Source organism: Elaeis guineensis, chromosome 8 (genome assembly GCF_000442705.2).
Source record: "Elaeis guineensis isolate ETL-2024a chromosome 8, EG11, whole genome shotgun sequence".
Classification (NCBI taxonomy): Eukaryota; Viridiplantae; Streptophyta; class Magnoliopsida; order Arecales; family Arecaceae; genus Elaeis; species Elaeis guineensis.
The window spans coordinates 78,040,435-78,055,803 of record NC_026000.2 but is presented as its reverse complement, the minus strand read 5'-3'; the positions used below and the strand labels follow the sequence as shown (position 1 = coordinate 78,055,803).

The window sequence follows — 15,369 nt, the reverse complement described above, 5'->3', positions numbered from 1 at the left end:
GTATAAAATGAGTTTCTTCATGAAATTTTTGGAGAAGACAGAGATTTGAGAGACCTTTGTGCCATCCAAAAATCAGAGAGAAAGACCTTTGGGTCGTGGAGATATAAAAGACGCAAGTTAGGGTATCTAGAGAGAAAAACGTGAAGAAGAAGAGGGTCTTCTTCTAGGATTTTTTGTTTTCATATCTTTCCTCCCTCCATCTTGAGTTTTCTGAGAGTGTCTCAGATCTGAAACTCCTCCTTTTACTTTTCATCTTTAGAAGAGTCCAAATCAAGAAGAAGGAGGCACCTGATCAACCATCAAAGAAGGATCAGCGCAGTACTAGCATACTGTGCTGATTTCCTGAAGCAGGACTTCTGATCGAGATTCGTGAGCTCGTGTGGACGACTCTTAGAGGTCGGACGCGTGTGCGACTTGCAACATCATCCTTAAGCCCGGATCAGCGAGGTTAGAGCGTCTAACTTGTAAGGTAATAGATCTGATCTATTGTTTAATACATACATTAGATGTGGTACAGAAACATGTTGATATGATCAACATGTAGTTCATGCTATATTTATATATTTTAATTTTTGATTTAATGCTATGTAATAATCATGTAATAGAATCTTAGATCTAGGAATTCTCTGGTTTTAAAAAATAAATTTTGATTTATTTTAGTCTTCCGCTGTATGATCTTGAAAAAGTTTCAAGATCTAACCCTGAAACCCTAGATCTGGTTCCTACATATGCATCTTTGAGTAAGCCACTTGGTAGGTGCTAATTTGATAAGACAAAGGCTTCATAAGCAGCTTTGATTGGTTGGTTTACCATATCGGCTGCATTCGGTTCCAATGCATGTCGGAACGGAAGTAATCAGAATGAGGATGCAGAAGGACTTGATCTTGTGATAATTTTTTCATCAATGGGTCTTTTACTTAAACATATATTTTTCATGGTTTCACTTGTTTTATGAGGCATACCAACTCGCGGATTGGCTGACTCTTAAATGGACATTGCCTGTCTTGGGCACTTCTTGGCAATTGTCACAGATTTGTTGTTCAGTTGATATGATTTATACTCAAACCTCTGCCAAGAAGTGCAAACAAGCGGAACACCAAGTTTCTCTGGCATTTACTACAATACTTCGATGAAAATTTAATTAATTCAAATCATAGCCGTCCATCCTTGTTGTATTCTTTTATGGTTTCCTTTTTTTTTTTTTCTTTTTTGCTTTTGCTTCCACGTGAAATGATAAACACTGATTTACTAAAAAAAACAAAAAGAGAGAGAGAGAGAGAGAGACTGATCCAAGTGCATGCATCTCTGTTCGGAGGAGACCACCCGAATGAGAGCGTATCTGGGAAAAAAATTAGAGCTCATCCACTGACCATTAAAACATTTCATTAAAAAATTAATTAGAAAGATGCTCCCAAGGTTCTTAGCTATGCGTCAGCTAACCAAATGCTTCGCCGCTCCATTCGCTCACAACCTCAATAGTAAAAGACCTCCATGTCAGCAAAGTCACGTCCAAAGTCCTTTCTCGAAGTCCATCAATCTCTTCCTCTTTCTTCAGAAAAGAATTAAGATGGTGAAAAAAAAAGAGAAAAAAAAAAAGGAGAAAAAAAAGCGTGTGATCCGGAATCAGAACAGGTGCCAGAGAAGCTGCTGTCTCTTGCACCTTCAAAAGTGAAGAAGGGGTAAAGTATAACAAACAGCATCATCCCTCACCCAAAAAGCCTCCCAACATTATTTACTCCTTCTTCTTATTGTTATTATTTTATGATTTATTATCTCATTTATTTATATTTATTTTAGTCACCCCAATCCCCTCTCTCTGTGATAGCTTTGTCTGGAAGTTTGTACGAGCCTTGTGGTTACAGGCAGGAGCTGGTTTGTGGTCCCTTCCGCCCCCTCTCGTGCCATTCTTGCTTGTTCTCCTCTCTCTTTCTCTCATCTCTGAATTCTTTCTGAATGGCTGCAACGGCTCTAAAGGAGCAGCTGAATGGATTGGTGAACTCCATGTTCGCAGAGGTACTCGAATCCCTAGGTGCATCCGGGTTTCTTTCATTTGGAATCATTTATTACTATTTAGGGTTTTAGTTCCTGATTTCTTGTACGAAAAACTATATTTTTATTCTGTTTCTGTTTTGATTCCGCATGATTTTGTAATCTGCTTTTGGGATCTCCAGGAAGTTTGTTTCTGCTGATTCATTATTGATCTTTTAGTGTTTTTGGCCTATTGGATGACCAAAATCTACATAGTTGACTTTAATTTGATTGAAAACTTCGTTTTTCCTTATATCGTTCCTTTATATTCACATGCCATTATTTCAAAAATCTCGTTTTTAATTCTATAAATCAAGATTTTGGTTGTGTTTTTATCTACTAGTACTTGATTTTAGTGGACTAGGGTGTGACGATTTGTATGAGATGAGAGGTTACGATGATTATCTGACCTTTAGCTATTGTTTTTTCTTGTTTCAGGGATTGTTGGATGAACAGTTCCAGCAGCTTCAGATGCTACAAGATGGGAGCAACCCTGGCTTCGTGGCAGAGGTGGTCACCTTGTTCTGTGAGGATTCAGAGAGGATACTTGCGGACCTGACGAAATTAATGTATTCTCCACATGTTTGTTGTGTCTGGTTCGGTGCAGATTTGACCTAATTTTGCTGATTTGCTGAAATGGTGCCGTGTGCTTGTTGTTCAGGGATCAAGCTGTTGTTGATTACTCAAAAGTGGATGCTTACGTTCACCAACTCAAAGGAAGCAGCTCTAGGTTATTGTCCTTTTGCTTTTTGTTACTTTCGTATTTTTTTTTTGGTAGTTTGACTTTCATATTTCAATATGTTCTTGTGGCTGCGTGCATGGCAGAACTGACATAATATCTACCTTGCTGTATGCTAATGATTCTTTTGAGACAATCATTTGTCCACTTTTGGTGTGCAATAACCCTTTTCCTTCTGTTGTTGCTCTGTGTAGAATTCTTGAAGAAGAATTGGCTGTCAGTTATGATGATTTTGCATTGATCATATATCACAAAATGAATTAAAGAAGGCATAAAATTGCTCTTCAGTTTGACGTTTCATATCCATTTCTGAGCATCTTTTAGTTTTATTGATTGCTGAAATCACCACATTGTTGTCACTTAGATGGATAACCTTGAAAATTTATTTAGCTCAGGACCCATTTGGTACTGCTTTTGTTTTTTTGTTTTATTTTCAAAGATCCGAGAAGAAAATTGGAATAGACTACCAAACATAAGCAACAACAGTACCAAGGCCATTAAATAGTATATTTTTATTGCTTTAAAGTTCTCAATTTTGTTTTGTAGTCTTTGTGGTGTTGTCTTGACTAGTGTTTCACATTTTGAGTTTTTCAATTTTTGGTGTGATTGGGCCAGGGAACACAATCTCTCTCTCTCTCTCTCTCTCAGGTGGAAGGAGGCAAAATGGTGCTGCCTTAGTAGTAGGCATCTTCTCTTCAAGTTGCTGCATCTACTTCAGAATCTCCACGAAAACTAATTCTGCACCACTTCACTATAAAAGAATTTTGAGATACTTACTTCCCTGCACCCATGCTTAAATTTGCTGTTGCACTGCACCAGCACCCGCTTCTGGTCGCTAAGGGTGCCAAGTGACAAAGGAAGTGCTGAACTCTTGTTGCTTCAAGCTTGTAGGAGGCCACATGAAGGTGGTCTCAAGGGCTTTCCCATTATATAGTAAGATGTAGAAGAAGTGTAAAAATTTTCATGTGAAAGTTACTAGAGTCCTGCATGTATGGTTCACATGATGTGAAAGGGAGTGGAGTTCCTGGTGTGGAACATAACATTGTAAGAGAAAAAGAATTGGTGGGTCATGATAGGCTGGATACCATGGCCGAGTCTTCCAAAGGAAGTCTGGCTTTGCATAGAAGAGTCCAGCATTGTGGGCCCATACCTGACAATTTGAGAAGATAACAAAAAGATTAAAAAAAAGCCAAGAGTGGAGAGCCTCATGCTCCAAGATAAGTGCTAGACTCTAGGGCTTTCCTTTTTTTATATAGACATCTATCACTTTGGCAATTTGGGTACGATTGTGGTTAAGTATGCATATACCCCAATCAGGACTTTCTGATCAGCATCCACTGAATTTTGTTTTGTAAGGTTGTGACAAGCACATGCAAATGTTGAAACAATATTTTGTTCATGTCCAAATAATGCTATAAAACATTTACTCAATTCAATTAGCCTAAAAACATGCTGGTTCAACACCTTCTAAAATACATTGTCAAATATCAGCACTTATATATCATGATAATCTTCCAAGTACTTAGTGCGTATAAATCATAGATACCTCCCTCTGAGTTCTGATTTTGTGTTCCTTCTGTATCAAGAACTTTGTCTGTATGTATCTAAGTGGGTTCCCTGTTTCTCAGTGTGGGCACTCAGAATGTGAAACTGGCCTGCATTCAGTTCCGACAATTCTGTGAAGAGAATAACCAAGAAGGGTCAGTATTAGCATTCATATTCTGAACTGTGTATGTAGCATTTATTTTAATTTTAAACTCAACTTAATGGATATTTTTGTTCCAAAATTGCAATTTCGATACTTTGCCGCTGTCTGCATCATCTTTTAAACTCCCACTACAGCGTAAAATCACTATGTACAAAATCTGCAAATTAGTCTTTTTCTTTGCTGATGCTTAGTTGGTAGATTCTGTGTTCAATTTCTCTGAAATTTTTTCAAATGATGTATTAGTTTAGAATGGCTCCATGCATCTTCTACATGAATATATTTTCTCAAAATTTTTCTAGCATTGCTTACTTTTTCAAAATTTCTTCAGCATGGTATGTATGAGAGCTTTATTAAAGTCAGGCATTAGAGAGCTTAGGTCTGTTGCTATTGACCTCCCTGGAGAGCAACAGTGTTGTACCCAAACTTTGCTATAAAAGAACAATATACGATATCACACAAGTAAAAATTCTGATCAGATCTTACCCACATCACTACTGGATGTGCAGAAGTACCAGTAAGAACCAGCCAGCCATTTTTCAAAATGTGGCCCAATGAAAAAGAAAAAAATCCTATCCACCCTTAGATGCACTGTCCACCTGAAGTCAACCTGAGCCAAAGTGATTGATTGCTATAGTCATGCATCATAAACTTCTTTTCTCAAAAAAATAAAAGTCATGTAGTGTAGATGGATATGTTGATGGGACCAAATTTGTGCTGAGGATATCTTTCTTTAAAGACTTCTTATGTCAAGCGTCATAGGAGAGGTAGCAGTGGGACTTGGACCTGGAACCTTCTGATACACAAGGTTGAGGAAACTTAACCTATAGGTTGCTGGAAAATTCAGTTCAAATGTGAATCCATAATGAACTCTCAAGTGTGCGACTCACCCCGAGTTTGATGATCTTTCCTTTTTCTTCCTCTTTCTCTTCCAATTTTACCTCGAGCATTCATGACTCTACCACAAGGCCCATAATGGAGAAGGTACCTGCAGCTCCATGCACTTTTTCTATTGTTTTGCATGAGGCCACTTTTTTATAGGATATTCTCCTTCCTCCCCTTTTTCCTAATCCATTCATTCCATTTCCATAGTCATATGCATTATATGTGTAGCATGCAAGTTTTTATATAAAGTGAATAAAGAAGGTGAGTTCTCTGAAGGAAAAGGAACTGTTCTGAAACAGCTGATTTGTGCAGCAGGGGTTAAACCTCAACAGAGGGCTAGTTGGGGGCCAGTAGAATAAAGTTCAAGGATCGGTCTTTGAAGGAAAACAATGAAACAGAACCAGATCTAAATGAAAAATAGATACAAAGTGAAAATATAGAAAGTAGAAAAGGAAGAGGGAACAACACATTGGCATAGCCAAAGTACAAAGAAAGAGGCCCACAAGGTGTTAACACATGCATCTGATGCTGATCTATATGAATAGAGGTAGTTGGGTAAGTTTACTATCCGGAGCTTCACAAAGAAAGGACGCAAGTGATAGCATATACTTGGTAGCTAGAGGATGCTCCTTCAGTGGAAGGATGCTTGATCTAAAATTCACTACTTTTCCTGTTGTTGGTTTCATGAATGCTTAAATAGTGGAGCATGCAGTGCTTAATGCCAACAAAATTGTCTTTATCATACAAACAAGGAATCATGTAGAAGTAAAGGAATAACGGGTCATCACATGATCGAAATGACTATTGTTGTCACATGCAGCTGTCTAGGTGCTTCAGCAATCTGACCTAGACCTTGGAAACCACAATGCCCAAATGCTTTCTTATAGGCCAGGCGAGGTAACCTTCTAAGCACCTAGGTTGGTGCCAGGTCGCTTTTTGACCAGTTGTATATGAGGGTGCATATTAAAGATATGTTTGTCACTTTAAATTCTAGCCATGTTTTTTTATATTTACTATAAGATTTATTTACTACCTTCTAATTTGGGGTATACTTATTGAATGTAATGTTTTTCCATTTGTTTTCTGCAAACCAAATTCATGCATCTATGATAATTTGATTATAAAAGGCTAAAATATAAACTTTATTAATTTTTGGAGTTTTTTAACTCCAAACATTAGCTTGATTGCCTAGGATCTCTGCCCAGGCATTTGAAGGGGCCATTGTTTAGGTGTTCTGGCAATCTTGCGAATTACCCCAAGCTTCCATTAACTAAATGTCTCTATCATGGTTCATCGAACTAGTATTAGAGCTCGTAAGGGTCGGTGATCGGTACCTATGGTACCTATATATACTATACCAAGTCGAGGTGTACCGAGGATAAAAGATCGGGAGAAGAGAAGGGAAGAGATGAAGAAACCCTTACCCTAACCCTAGTGTTGTTTTGATGCAGTAACCCAAGAGAGGGGGGAGGGTGAATTGGGTTTTTCAAAAATTTTTACAATATGAAAACAAGTATATGCTCAATTAAAGTAAATTAAATAATTGTACAGTGGATGCAATAAATATGCGTAGCAAAATAAGTGATAAATTGATGCACAAGACGAGAACGAGTATAAGCAACACATAATAATTTATAGTGGTTCGGTGCCAAATCTAGTATCTACATCCACTTTTCAAGACTTTCTACTTGGGAATTCTGCTATAATCCTCTTAATTACAGTATGATTGTTTTAACCAAGCTCACAATCAATCTAACCAATTGTTTTAGCGGGCTTTCAACCAATCCGATTGATTTTGCATAGAGAATCAATCAAAGCCTTCCTAACTAAGTCGTCCTTAGATTTAATCAATACAACATTCAATTATAGACTTGGACAAGTCTATCCCACAAGTTTTTATTCCAAGATACTTACAAAAAAAAAATATATACAATGAAAATTAGAAAGAACAAGTAAGAGCATAAGAAGAATAAAATTCGTTGAAGCTCGATTGAAGTTGATGATGAATGCTCATTGAATCTTGAAGTTCTTTTCTTCAATCAATGGGAGGCTTTTTTGAAGATTATTGTGGATGTACTTAAAATAGCTCACTCAATAAATGCTCTTGAATCCTTTCTTTCTTAAAGAATTGAATGCATTCTTGAAAGATAGCTTTTTGGGCTCTAAGCATTTATTCCTCTATTTTCTCTTCGTTTTCCACTCTTAGATCACTTTTCTAATTGATTTCATGTCTTCAATATACTTAAATTTGGTTGGAGGAAGTGTACCAGCCATTAAAAAGACCAAACTAGCCATTGAAAGTCAGATTTGTCCATTAAAAGCTTACAGAAAAACTAGCCATTAGGCTATTAGTCTCAGTTGAGTCAACTCGGATCAAGTAGGGATCAACTTGTATGGATTTGGAGTCAACTTAAGATAAATAGGAATCGACTCGAGATCCTATTTTGAAAAATTTGGCTTTCTATCTTTTCTGAGAGACTCGACTCGGCTAACTAGGGGTTAACTTGAAGTTCACGGGTCGATTCGTAGTTAATTTGGGGTCGACTCCATTTTAAAGGCTTTCAAAATACTTCAAATATTTCTCCCAACACTTCAAATATTTTGATTTGTTCTTTTAAGCTTCTCTATGCTTTTTTAAATGTTTAAGCTCATTACTCTTTATAAAATAAATTAACTACTTTAAGAACACATAATCATTAATATCATACTCAAACATTTTGTACTCATCAAAATCAATTTTTGGGTTAACAATCTTCTCTTTTTTTATGATGATAAAATTTTGAGTATATGCAAAATAAAGCATAGCGTATTTTTAAGATTTACATATAATTAATTTATTTAGAATACATGAAGTAAATAAATAGATGCTGTTGGTGCGAAAATCTGCTTGCGCCGGAGAAGCTGGAGTTGGAGAAGCCGCGGTCGCCGCCGGGACCTGCAAAGGAAGTCTAAACCGGAGGTAGGGTTGCTCCGGCAAGATCCTCCGACGCTCAAGTCAGTTCTCTGCCTCAACAAGAATGGAGTGCTCGAATAGAGAATTTAGCAGAGTTTTTGAGATAAGAAATGAGCTTATAGAATAACGTATCTGGGTCCCCCTTTTTATAGGCGGGGGAGATAATGGATCAATGGCGACGTTTGTAACCGTCTGGCAGTGGACTACCCGGGGTCAGGCGGAGTTTGCTGCGAAGCGTAGTGGAACGGACCCGTGGCTATCGCTGGGGCGTGCCACGTGGAGCCTGCCGCATGAAGTGGGGCGGCGTTTGTCGTCGTGACTTGCCAGTGGATGGGAGAATCGCGCAGTATCCGTTGCAGGAGGTGGAGCAGGATCGTGGCCGTTTATCGTGGCTGGTCAGGTAGTAATGGAGCCGCGCGGGATCCGCCATAGGGAGTGGAGCAGTGCTGCGATCGTTACTGCGGCCTGTCAGGGAGTGGTGGAGCTGCGCGGAATCCGCCGCAGGAAATGTAGCAGGATCGTGGCCGCGATTGCGGCCTGGGAGTGCTGATCTGTCGGCTGAAGTTCGGCAGTGATCAGAGTCCGGCCACCGTAGAGATCCGGACGAAGACTGTCTGCAGTCGTTGGAATCGAGGACGGGGCCCGGCTCTCACAGGAGTTCGGGCGAAGCCTTCCTGCAATCAAGGTTAAAGGCAAAGTCCGGCTCCCGTAGGAGTCCGGACGGGGCTTACCAGCAGTTGACGCTGAGGATGGAGCCCGGCTCCCGTAGGAGTCCGGGTGGAGCTGTCCTGTAGTCGATGTCGGCGGCGGAGCCCGGCTCCCGTAGGAGTCCGGGCGGAGTCTGCTTGCGGCTGAAGTTGTTGGCTTCGAGGATGAAGCTCGGCTCCCATAAGAGTCCGGGCGAAGTCTCCCTGCAATTAAAGTCAGAGGGGAGGTCCGGCTCCCGTAGGAGTCCGGACGAGGCCTACCAGCGGTTGATGCTGAGGACGGAGCCCGGCTCCCGTAGGAGTCCGGGCGGAGCTGTCCTGTAGTCGATGTCGGCGGCGGAGCCCGGCTCCCGTAGGAGTCCTGGCGGAGTCTGCTTTGCAGTCTTTGGAGTCGAGGACGAAGCTCGGCTCCTGTAGGAGTCCGGGCGAAATTTTCCTGCAGTCAAGGTTAGAGGCGAGGTCCGGCTCCCGTAGGAGTCCGGACGGGGCTTACCAGCAGTTGACGCTGAGGACGGAGCCCGGCTCCCGTAGGAGTCCGGGTGGAGCTGTCCTGCAGTCAAGGTTAGAGGCGAGGTCCGGCTCCCGTAGGAGTCCGGACGGGGCTTACCAGCAGTTGACGCTGAGGACGGAGCCCGGCTCCCGTAGGAGTCCGGGTGGAGCTGTCCTGTAGTCGATGTCGGCGGCGGAGCCCGGCTCCCGTAGGAGTCCGGGCGGAGTCTGCTTGCGGCTGAAGTTGTTGGAGTTCTTGGTGACGGAGCCCGGCTCCCGTAGGAGCCCGGGCGAAGTTGTCGTGTAGTCGATTCCACTGAGGACTTCGGCTGTGGGCATTTTATACCCAACACCAGTCCCCCTACTTCCGAGTTTGAATTTCAAATGAAGGAAGTACAGAGAGAGAGAGATGGGCACAGCCGAAACCGTCCCTTCGAATTCTGCGCACTGCCGCCTCCAGATATTTTGGCATTAAATGTGCGCGTGCCGGAGTCTTTTCGAATTGGGGCGGTACGAGGGGACGCTTCGAAATTCCCGCAGGTACACTGGCCTAGGTACGGCGCAATTATGATCCTGCCAACCGTCAGCCGCTTTTAGCCGTCTGTCAGGGGGAGTGGGACACGTGTCGGATGCGGACTGGCCTGGGGGATTCGCGATCATTATGGCGCCGGATCCCAGGGTCTATTTAAACCCGTCCTCCCTCCTTTAGGTGTCCTACTCCATTCCTGAGTTTTCGCTGGTGTCTGTCTTCTCTTTGAGAGCCCTGCTTTAGTGGGCGTCTTCTCGAGCCGTAGGCGCCTCCCGTTTTTCGTTCCTCAGGTCCCTCAGAGTAATATAGGTTAGTGCCAACCTTCCTCTCACCGCTAGGGGCTTCTTTTCTCATCATTACTTTTGTGCATCCCTCTGAGTTAGTCTTCGGCCTCTCGTTCCCCTTTCGGTCCGTCTTTTTGGGGTCTTTTAGATCCCCCCTTCGAAACTACTCAAAATATCCTCTGGCTCTTCTGCTCCCAGCAGTTCCGAGAGTTCTTCTGCTTCAAACCCCCAGGTCCCTGTCTCTGTGGACGAACCCGTGTCCGGGGCTGGGCCTCGCCCGGTTTTCGCACCGGGCGTTATTCCATGTTCCTCGACTTCGGAGGAACTCCTTCTGATAAGGGTTCAGTATGGGGTTCCTCCGGAGTACGACCTGGAGCTACCTGGCCCCTCTGACCGGGCCAGCACCCCTCCTCCCGGTCGCTTTTGTTTGTATCAGGAAGCGTTCCGTGCCGGACTCCGGCTTCCGCTTCCTTCCTTTGTCGCTGCCTTCTTCCGCTTCTTGGATATCTCTCTCGCTTCCGTGGCCCCGAATTCCTTTAGGTTTTTGATAGGGTTTCTCTCCCTCTGCCACGTAGTCGAGGTTCAGCCGTCTCTCTCCTTGTTTAGGCATTTTTATACCTTCAAACGCCATCCTTCGGCGAAGGACTGGTGGTACTTCTCCCCCCAGTTTGGTAAGAAGGGGTTGCTGAAAGGCGCCCCTTCTTCGATTCACAATTGGAAGGGGAAATACCTCTTCGTCCACTGCCCGACCCTGGAACTGGGCCTGCCCCCTTGGGGTTCTCTGAGGGATTCCGTCCGTCGGGCTCCCAGCCTGGGGGAGGACGACCTCTAGGCCGCCCAGAAGCTTCTAACTTATCCCGCTCCTTCCCTTCCTAATCTTCTGAGGGAGCAGCTTCTTTTCAACATCGGCCTGAGCCCCTAGGATCCAGCGAGTATTCATCTTATCTTTTCTTTTCTTGCCTTCCTCTTCTTCTTCTCTTTACTTCTTTTTCCTTCCCACTCTCTTCTTTTTCTTTCTTTTTTTTTTTTTTTAGCAATGGACGCCGAAGCAACGCGGATGCTCGCCAGGGGCATGAGAGCTCAGAAGAGAAAGGGCGCGGCGGCCTCCGGATCGGCGAAGAGGGCCAGGGCGGAGGAGACAAGCTTGGCTGCGCCCGTCCAGGCGGCCCCGGCCATCGACATTCCCTCAGATGCCGAGCCAGTGGCTCCCCGGGCCTCCTCGAGGAGCCCGCCGATTGGGGCCCCCGCTCCGGGGGTTCGCTCCACGGAGGCGCCCGCCGTAGGGAGGAGGAGGAAATCGGTGGCTCGCAGGGCGAGTAGCCACCGAGCCGCTGTAGACGAGTCCGTCTGCTCCGAGGAGGGATCGGAGAATCCCTTCAACGACAGGGACTTGATCAGGCGGTTGATCGACGGCTGCATCCTTTCCGACGTCGTGGGGAGGATCGACCGCGCCGATCCTGAGCAGCGGGCTTGGGACTCTTTGGGGTCCTTCCTCGAGGTAAACGGATCTTTATTTACACGGTCACTCGGCCTCTGTCGTAATTCTCTATCCGTTCTTGCAGATTGGGCACCAGCTCTTCGCCTACATCGAGGCGGTGAGCCGCATGAGGAGGGACATCCTCCAGGCGGAGGAACGCTGCCAAGCCGAGGTTGTCCGCCTCCAAGCGAAGTCGGCTGAAGTAGCCGCCCTCCAGGAGGTCCTGGAAAGAGAGAAGCAAGCCCGGGAGGAGGAGAGGCAGATCTTGGAGGAGTCGGCGAGGAAGGCGGAGGTCGAGGTCGCCCATTTGGTCGAGCAAACTCCGGTCCTGGTCTCGGAGGCCAGGGCCCTTGCGGTGGAGGAATTCAAGGCCTCCACGGAGATGAGGGACCTAAATGTCCAGTTCGGCCAGGAGGCGTTCACCAAGGGGTTCGAGCTCTGCCAAGAGAAGGTGGCCAGTAAATTCCCCGAGCTCGACCTCGGCTTCCTTGAGGAGTCCGAAGACGAGGTCGGCCCCTCGTCTGCCGCCACTGCGGTCGCACCCCCCGCGCCGGGTTCTCCACCTCCCGCTCCTGAGGTCTGAGACCTCTGATCTTGTGCCCTTATTTTGTCGCAATATTTTCTTTCTGTTTGTCTTCACAATTATTCAATCAATAAAGTCGAATTTCTAGTTGTGGATGGCTTCTCCTTCCCCCTCCTCCTTTCTGCTTTTCTCCTTGCAATGAGTCGTTCCCTGATGCTTTTGCCTTCCGATGGCAGTGCCCTGCGGAAGCACTCCCCTTGCCCCTGGGGGTCCCGCTGAAATCGACAATCCAGCGATTGAAAAAGGAGGTCCTTCACCTGACGAAGAAGTTGAAGAAGACGGAAGGCGACCTCCGCAAATCGAGAGAAGGCCATTCCGAAGCCGCCGCTGAGGCCGCCCACTTTCGGAGTCTCCATGTGAAGGCGATCATGGATTACAGCCGGAGGAAGGCGAACTTCGCAAATGAACTCGAGGAGTGCAAGAAGAGCACCAGCGACCGTATTTGGGCTCAAGAGGCCAGGATCAGCGCCCTTAAGGTGGAACTGTCAGCTGCGAAGAGGAAGATTGGCCAGCTGGAAGGAAATTCATCCCGGCTCTTGGCCCGGGTCGATGATGAACAGAAGTGGTCGCAGAAGGTCTCCGACCTTCAGAAGCAGCTCCAAGATGCCGAGATGAGTCACGACGTGTAGCGGGCCAGCTGGCGCCGGCAGGTGGAAGAGTATAAATGGAGATTCCGGACGGCGGCCGACGAAGTCGTTCGTCTCCAGAGGCAGCTGGCTAACAGGGCGCAGCTTACTTCCGCCCAAGATTCTGAAGAGCTCCAAGCCTTGAGAGGCACTGTTGAAGGGATTTCTGTCTCCCTCGGGGAGAAGACAGCTGAGCTGCAACAACTGAAGATCCAACTGGCGCTTGAGCGGCGGGCCGTCGCAGACGCGGAGGCGGAGTTCGAAGTTTTGAGGAAGAGGTGTCGAGAAGCGGAGGTTGAGAGCCAGCAACTTCGTCGGGCGCTCCAGGACGCGCTGCGGAAGAGGGAAGAGCTAGAAGGAGAAATAGAGAATCTGAGGTAGTCCTGGTTGAGGGACGGAATAGATAACTCTAGGTCGGAGGGAGCAAGGCCTCCTTAGGGCTCTTTTTGCCTTTCTGTCTTATCATGTAGTTACTTCCTTTTTGTCGTTTTGCCCTCCTTTCCTTGGCCTTCCTGGCTTTGTAGTGTGTATATCGAAAATGAAATAAAAAGAGCATTTTTGTGTTACCTCATCCGCGCGCTGCACTAATATCGCTGTCTGCCGAACCTTTCTTGCCATCTGTCTTGCCTGATGTTGACATCGTTGGGAGGGGGCTTTTTCCTTTCATCTGATCTTGTTAGCCGGCCAGGTTTCGCCACCATTAACCCTTGCTGCAGAAGTCGTGGATGGAGTCCGACTCTCGTAGGAGCCCGGCTGAAGTCTTCCTTGTAGGCGGGACCCGGCTGCCGTAGGAGCCCGGATGAAGTCTTCCTCGCGGGCGGAACCCGGCTCTCGTAGGAGTCCGGGTGAAGTCTTCCTCGCGGGCGGAACCCGGCTCCCGTGGGAGTCCGGGTGAAGTCTTCCTCGCGGGCGGAACCCGGCTCCCGTGGGAGTTCGGGTGAAGTCTTCCTTGTAGGCGGAACCCGGCTCCCGTAGGAGTCCGGGTGAAGTCTTCCTCGCGGGCGGAACCCGGCTCCCGTAGGAGTCCGGGTGAAGTCTTCCTCGCGGGCGGAACCCGGCTCCCGTAGGAGTCCGGGCCTTCCATTTTGCTCGAGCCGGTATGAGGTTCTCCCCTCGTTACCAGCCTGGTTATGGGGGCGCGTTAGGGCACTGTAAGGCCTCTCCCCCCATCCGGTCTAAAAGAACCGGGCCTTCGACTTTGCTCATGTCAGGACAAGGTTCTCCTCCTGTTCCTGACATGGCTGTGGGGGCACATTAGGGCGTTGTAAGGCCTCTCCCCCCATCCGGTCTAAAAGAATCGGGCCTTTGACTTTGCTCATGTCAGGACGAGGTTCTCCTCCTGTTTCCGACATGGCTGTGGGGGCACATTAGGGCGTTGTAAGGCCTCTCCCCCCATCCGGTCTAAAAGAACCGGGCCTTTGACTTTGCTCATGTCAGGACGAGGTTCTCCTCCTGTTCCTGACATGGCTGTGGGGGCACATTAGGGCGTTGTAAGGCCTCTCCCCCCATCCGGTCTAAAAGAACCGGGCCTTTGACTTTGCTCATATCAGGACGAGGTTCTCCTCCTGTTCCTGACATGGCTGTGGGGGCACATTAGGGCGTTGTAAGGCCTCTCCCCCCATCCGGTCTAAGAGAACCGGGCCTTTGACTTTGCTCATGTCAGGACGAGGTTCTCCTCCTGTTCCTGACATGGCTTCGCTTTTGGAGGGATCATATCCAGTCATAATAAATCCACGCCAGGTGGGAAGGGCACGTTAGGTAGAAAGGAAAGTAGATTCAAGGTGAAATCGTAAGTGATACATTTACAGTTTTCCCGCTCCTCCTTGAGGCCCTCCGGTGATGGAGTCAATGGTCCCGATGGGAGGTCGGTCCCCGGGTTGCTCCTCCCTTCTCTGCGGTTCAGGCTGTGGGAGGGCTCTTGGCCGGTCTCCTCTACCCTCAGGCCTGCGGCGGATGAATCTGTCGAGTCGACCTCGCCGAATGAGCTCCTCGATCTCGTCCTGGAGCTGGATGCATTCCTCCGTGTCGTGGCCGTGGTCGTGGTGGTAGAGGTAGAACTTGTTGGGGTTGCGCTTCCCGGGGTGTGTGCGCATCCTCTCTGGTCTAGGGAGCTGCTCCCTGACCTCCATTAATACCTGGGCCTTCGAGGCGTTGAGGGGGGCGTAGTTGCGAAATCTCCCTGGTGGGGAGCCCCGCCGAACCCCGCGGTCCGGGCTTCTCTGCCTGCGTGCCCGGGGTGGAGTATGGGCGCGCTTATGTCCAGGAGGGGATCGGGAGCGCGGCCGGGCTTTCTTTGGCCTTTTCTCAACTGCGGGCTTACTCGAATCTCCCGCTTGACGCTCCCTTGCTGTCTCTTCGTCCTTC

The 15,369-nt window shown here is 46.8% G+C and overlaps 1 protein-coding gene across 6 annotated transcripts in view; it reads left to right on the top strand.

Moving 5' to 3' along the window:
- Positions 1-1,464: 1,464 nt before the first annotated feature.
- Positions 1,465-15,369, top strand: part of LOC105035711 (histidine-containing phosphotransfer protein 2) — a 48,484-nt gene continuing 34,579 nt past the window's right edge. The window contains exons 1-6 of one of the 6 annotated variants that reach the window (XM_010911378.4): positions 1,601-1,679; positions 1,826-1,872; positions 1,975-2,013; positions 2,467-2,597; positions 2,690-2,758; positions 4,396-4,467. In XM_010911378.4, coding sequence (XP_010909680.1) covers positions 2,002-2,013; positions 2,467-2,597; positions 2,690-2,758; positions 4,396-4,467 — 284 coding nt within the window. In that variant the 5' untranslated portion in view covers positions 1,601-1,679; positions 1,826-1,872; positions 1,975-2,001. The other 5 variants (XM_010911376.4, XM_010911377.4, XM_019847414.3 and 2 more) reach the window with 5 other exon arrangements.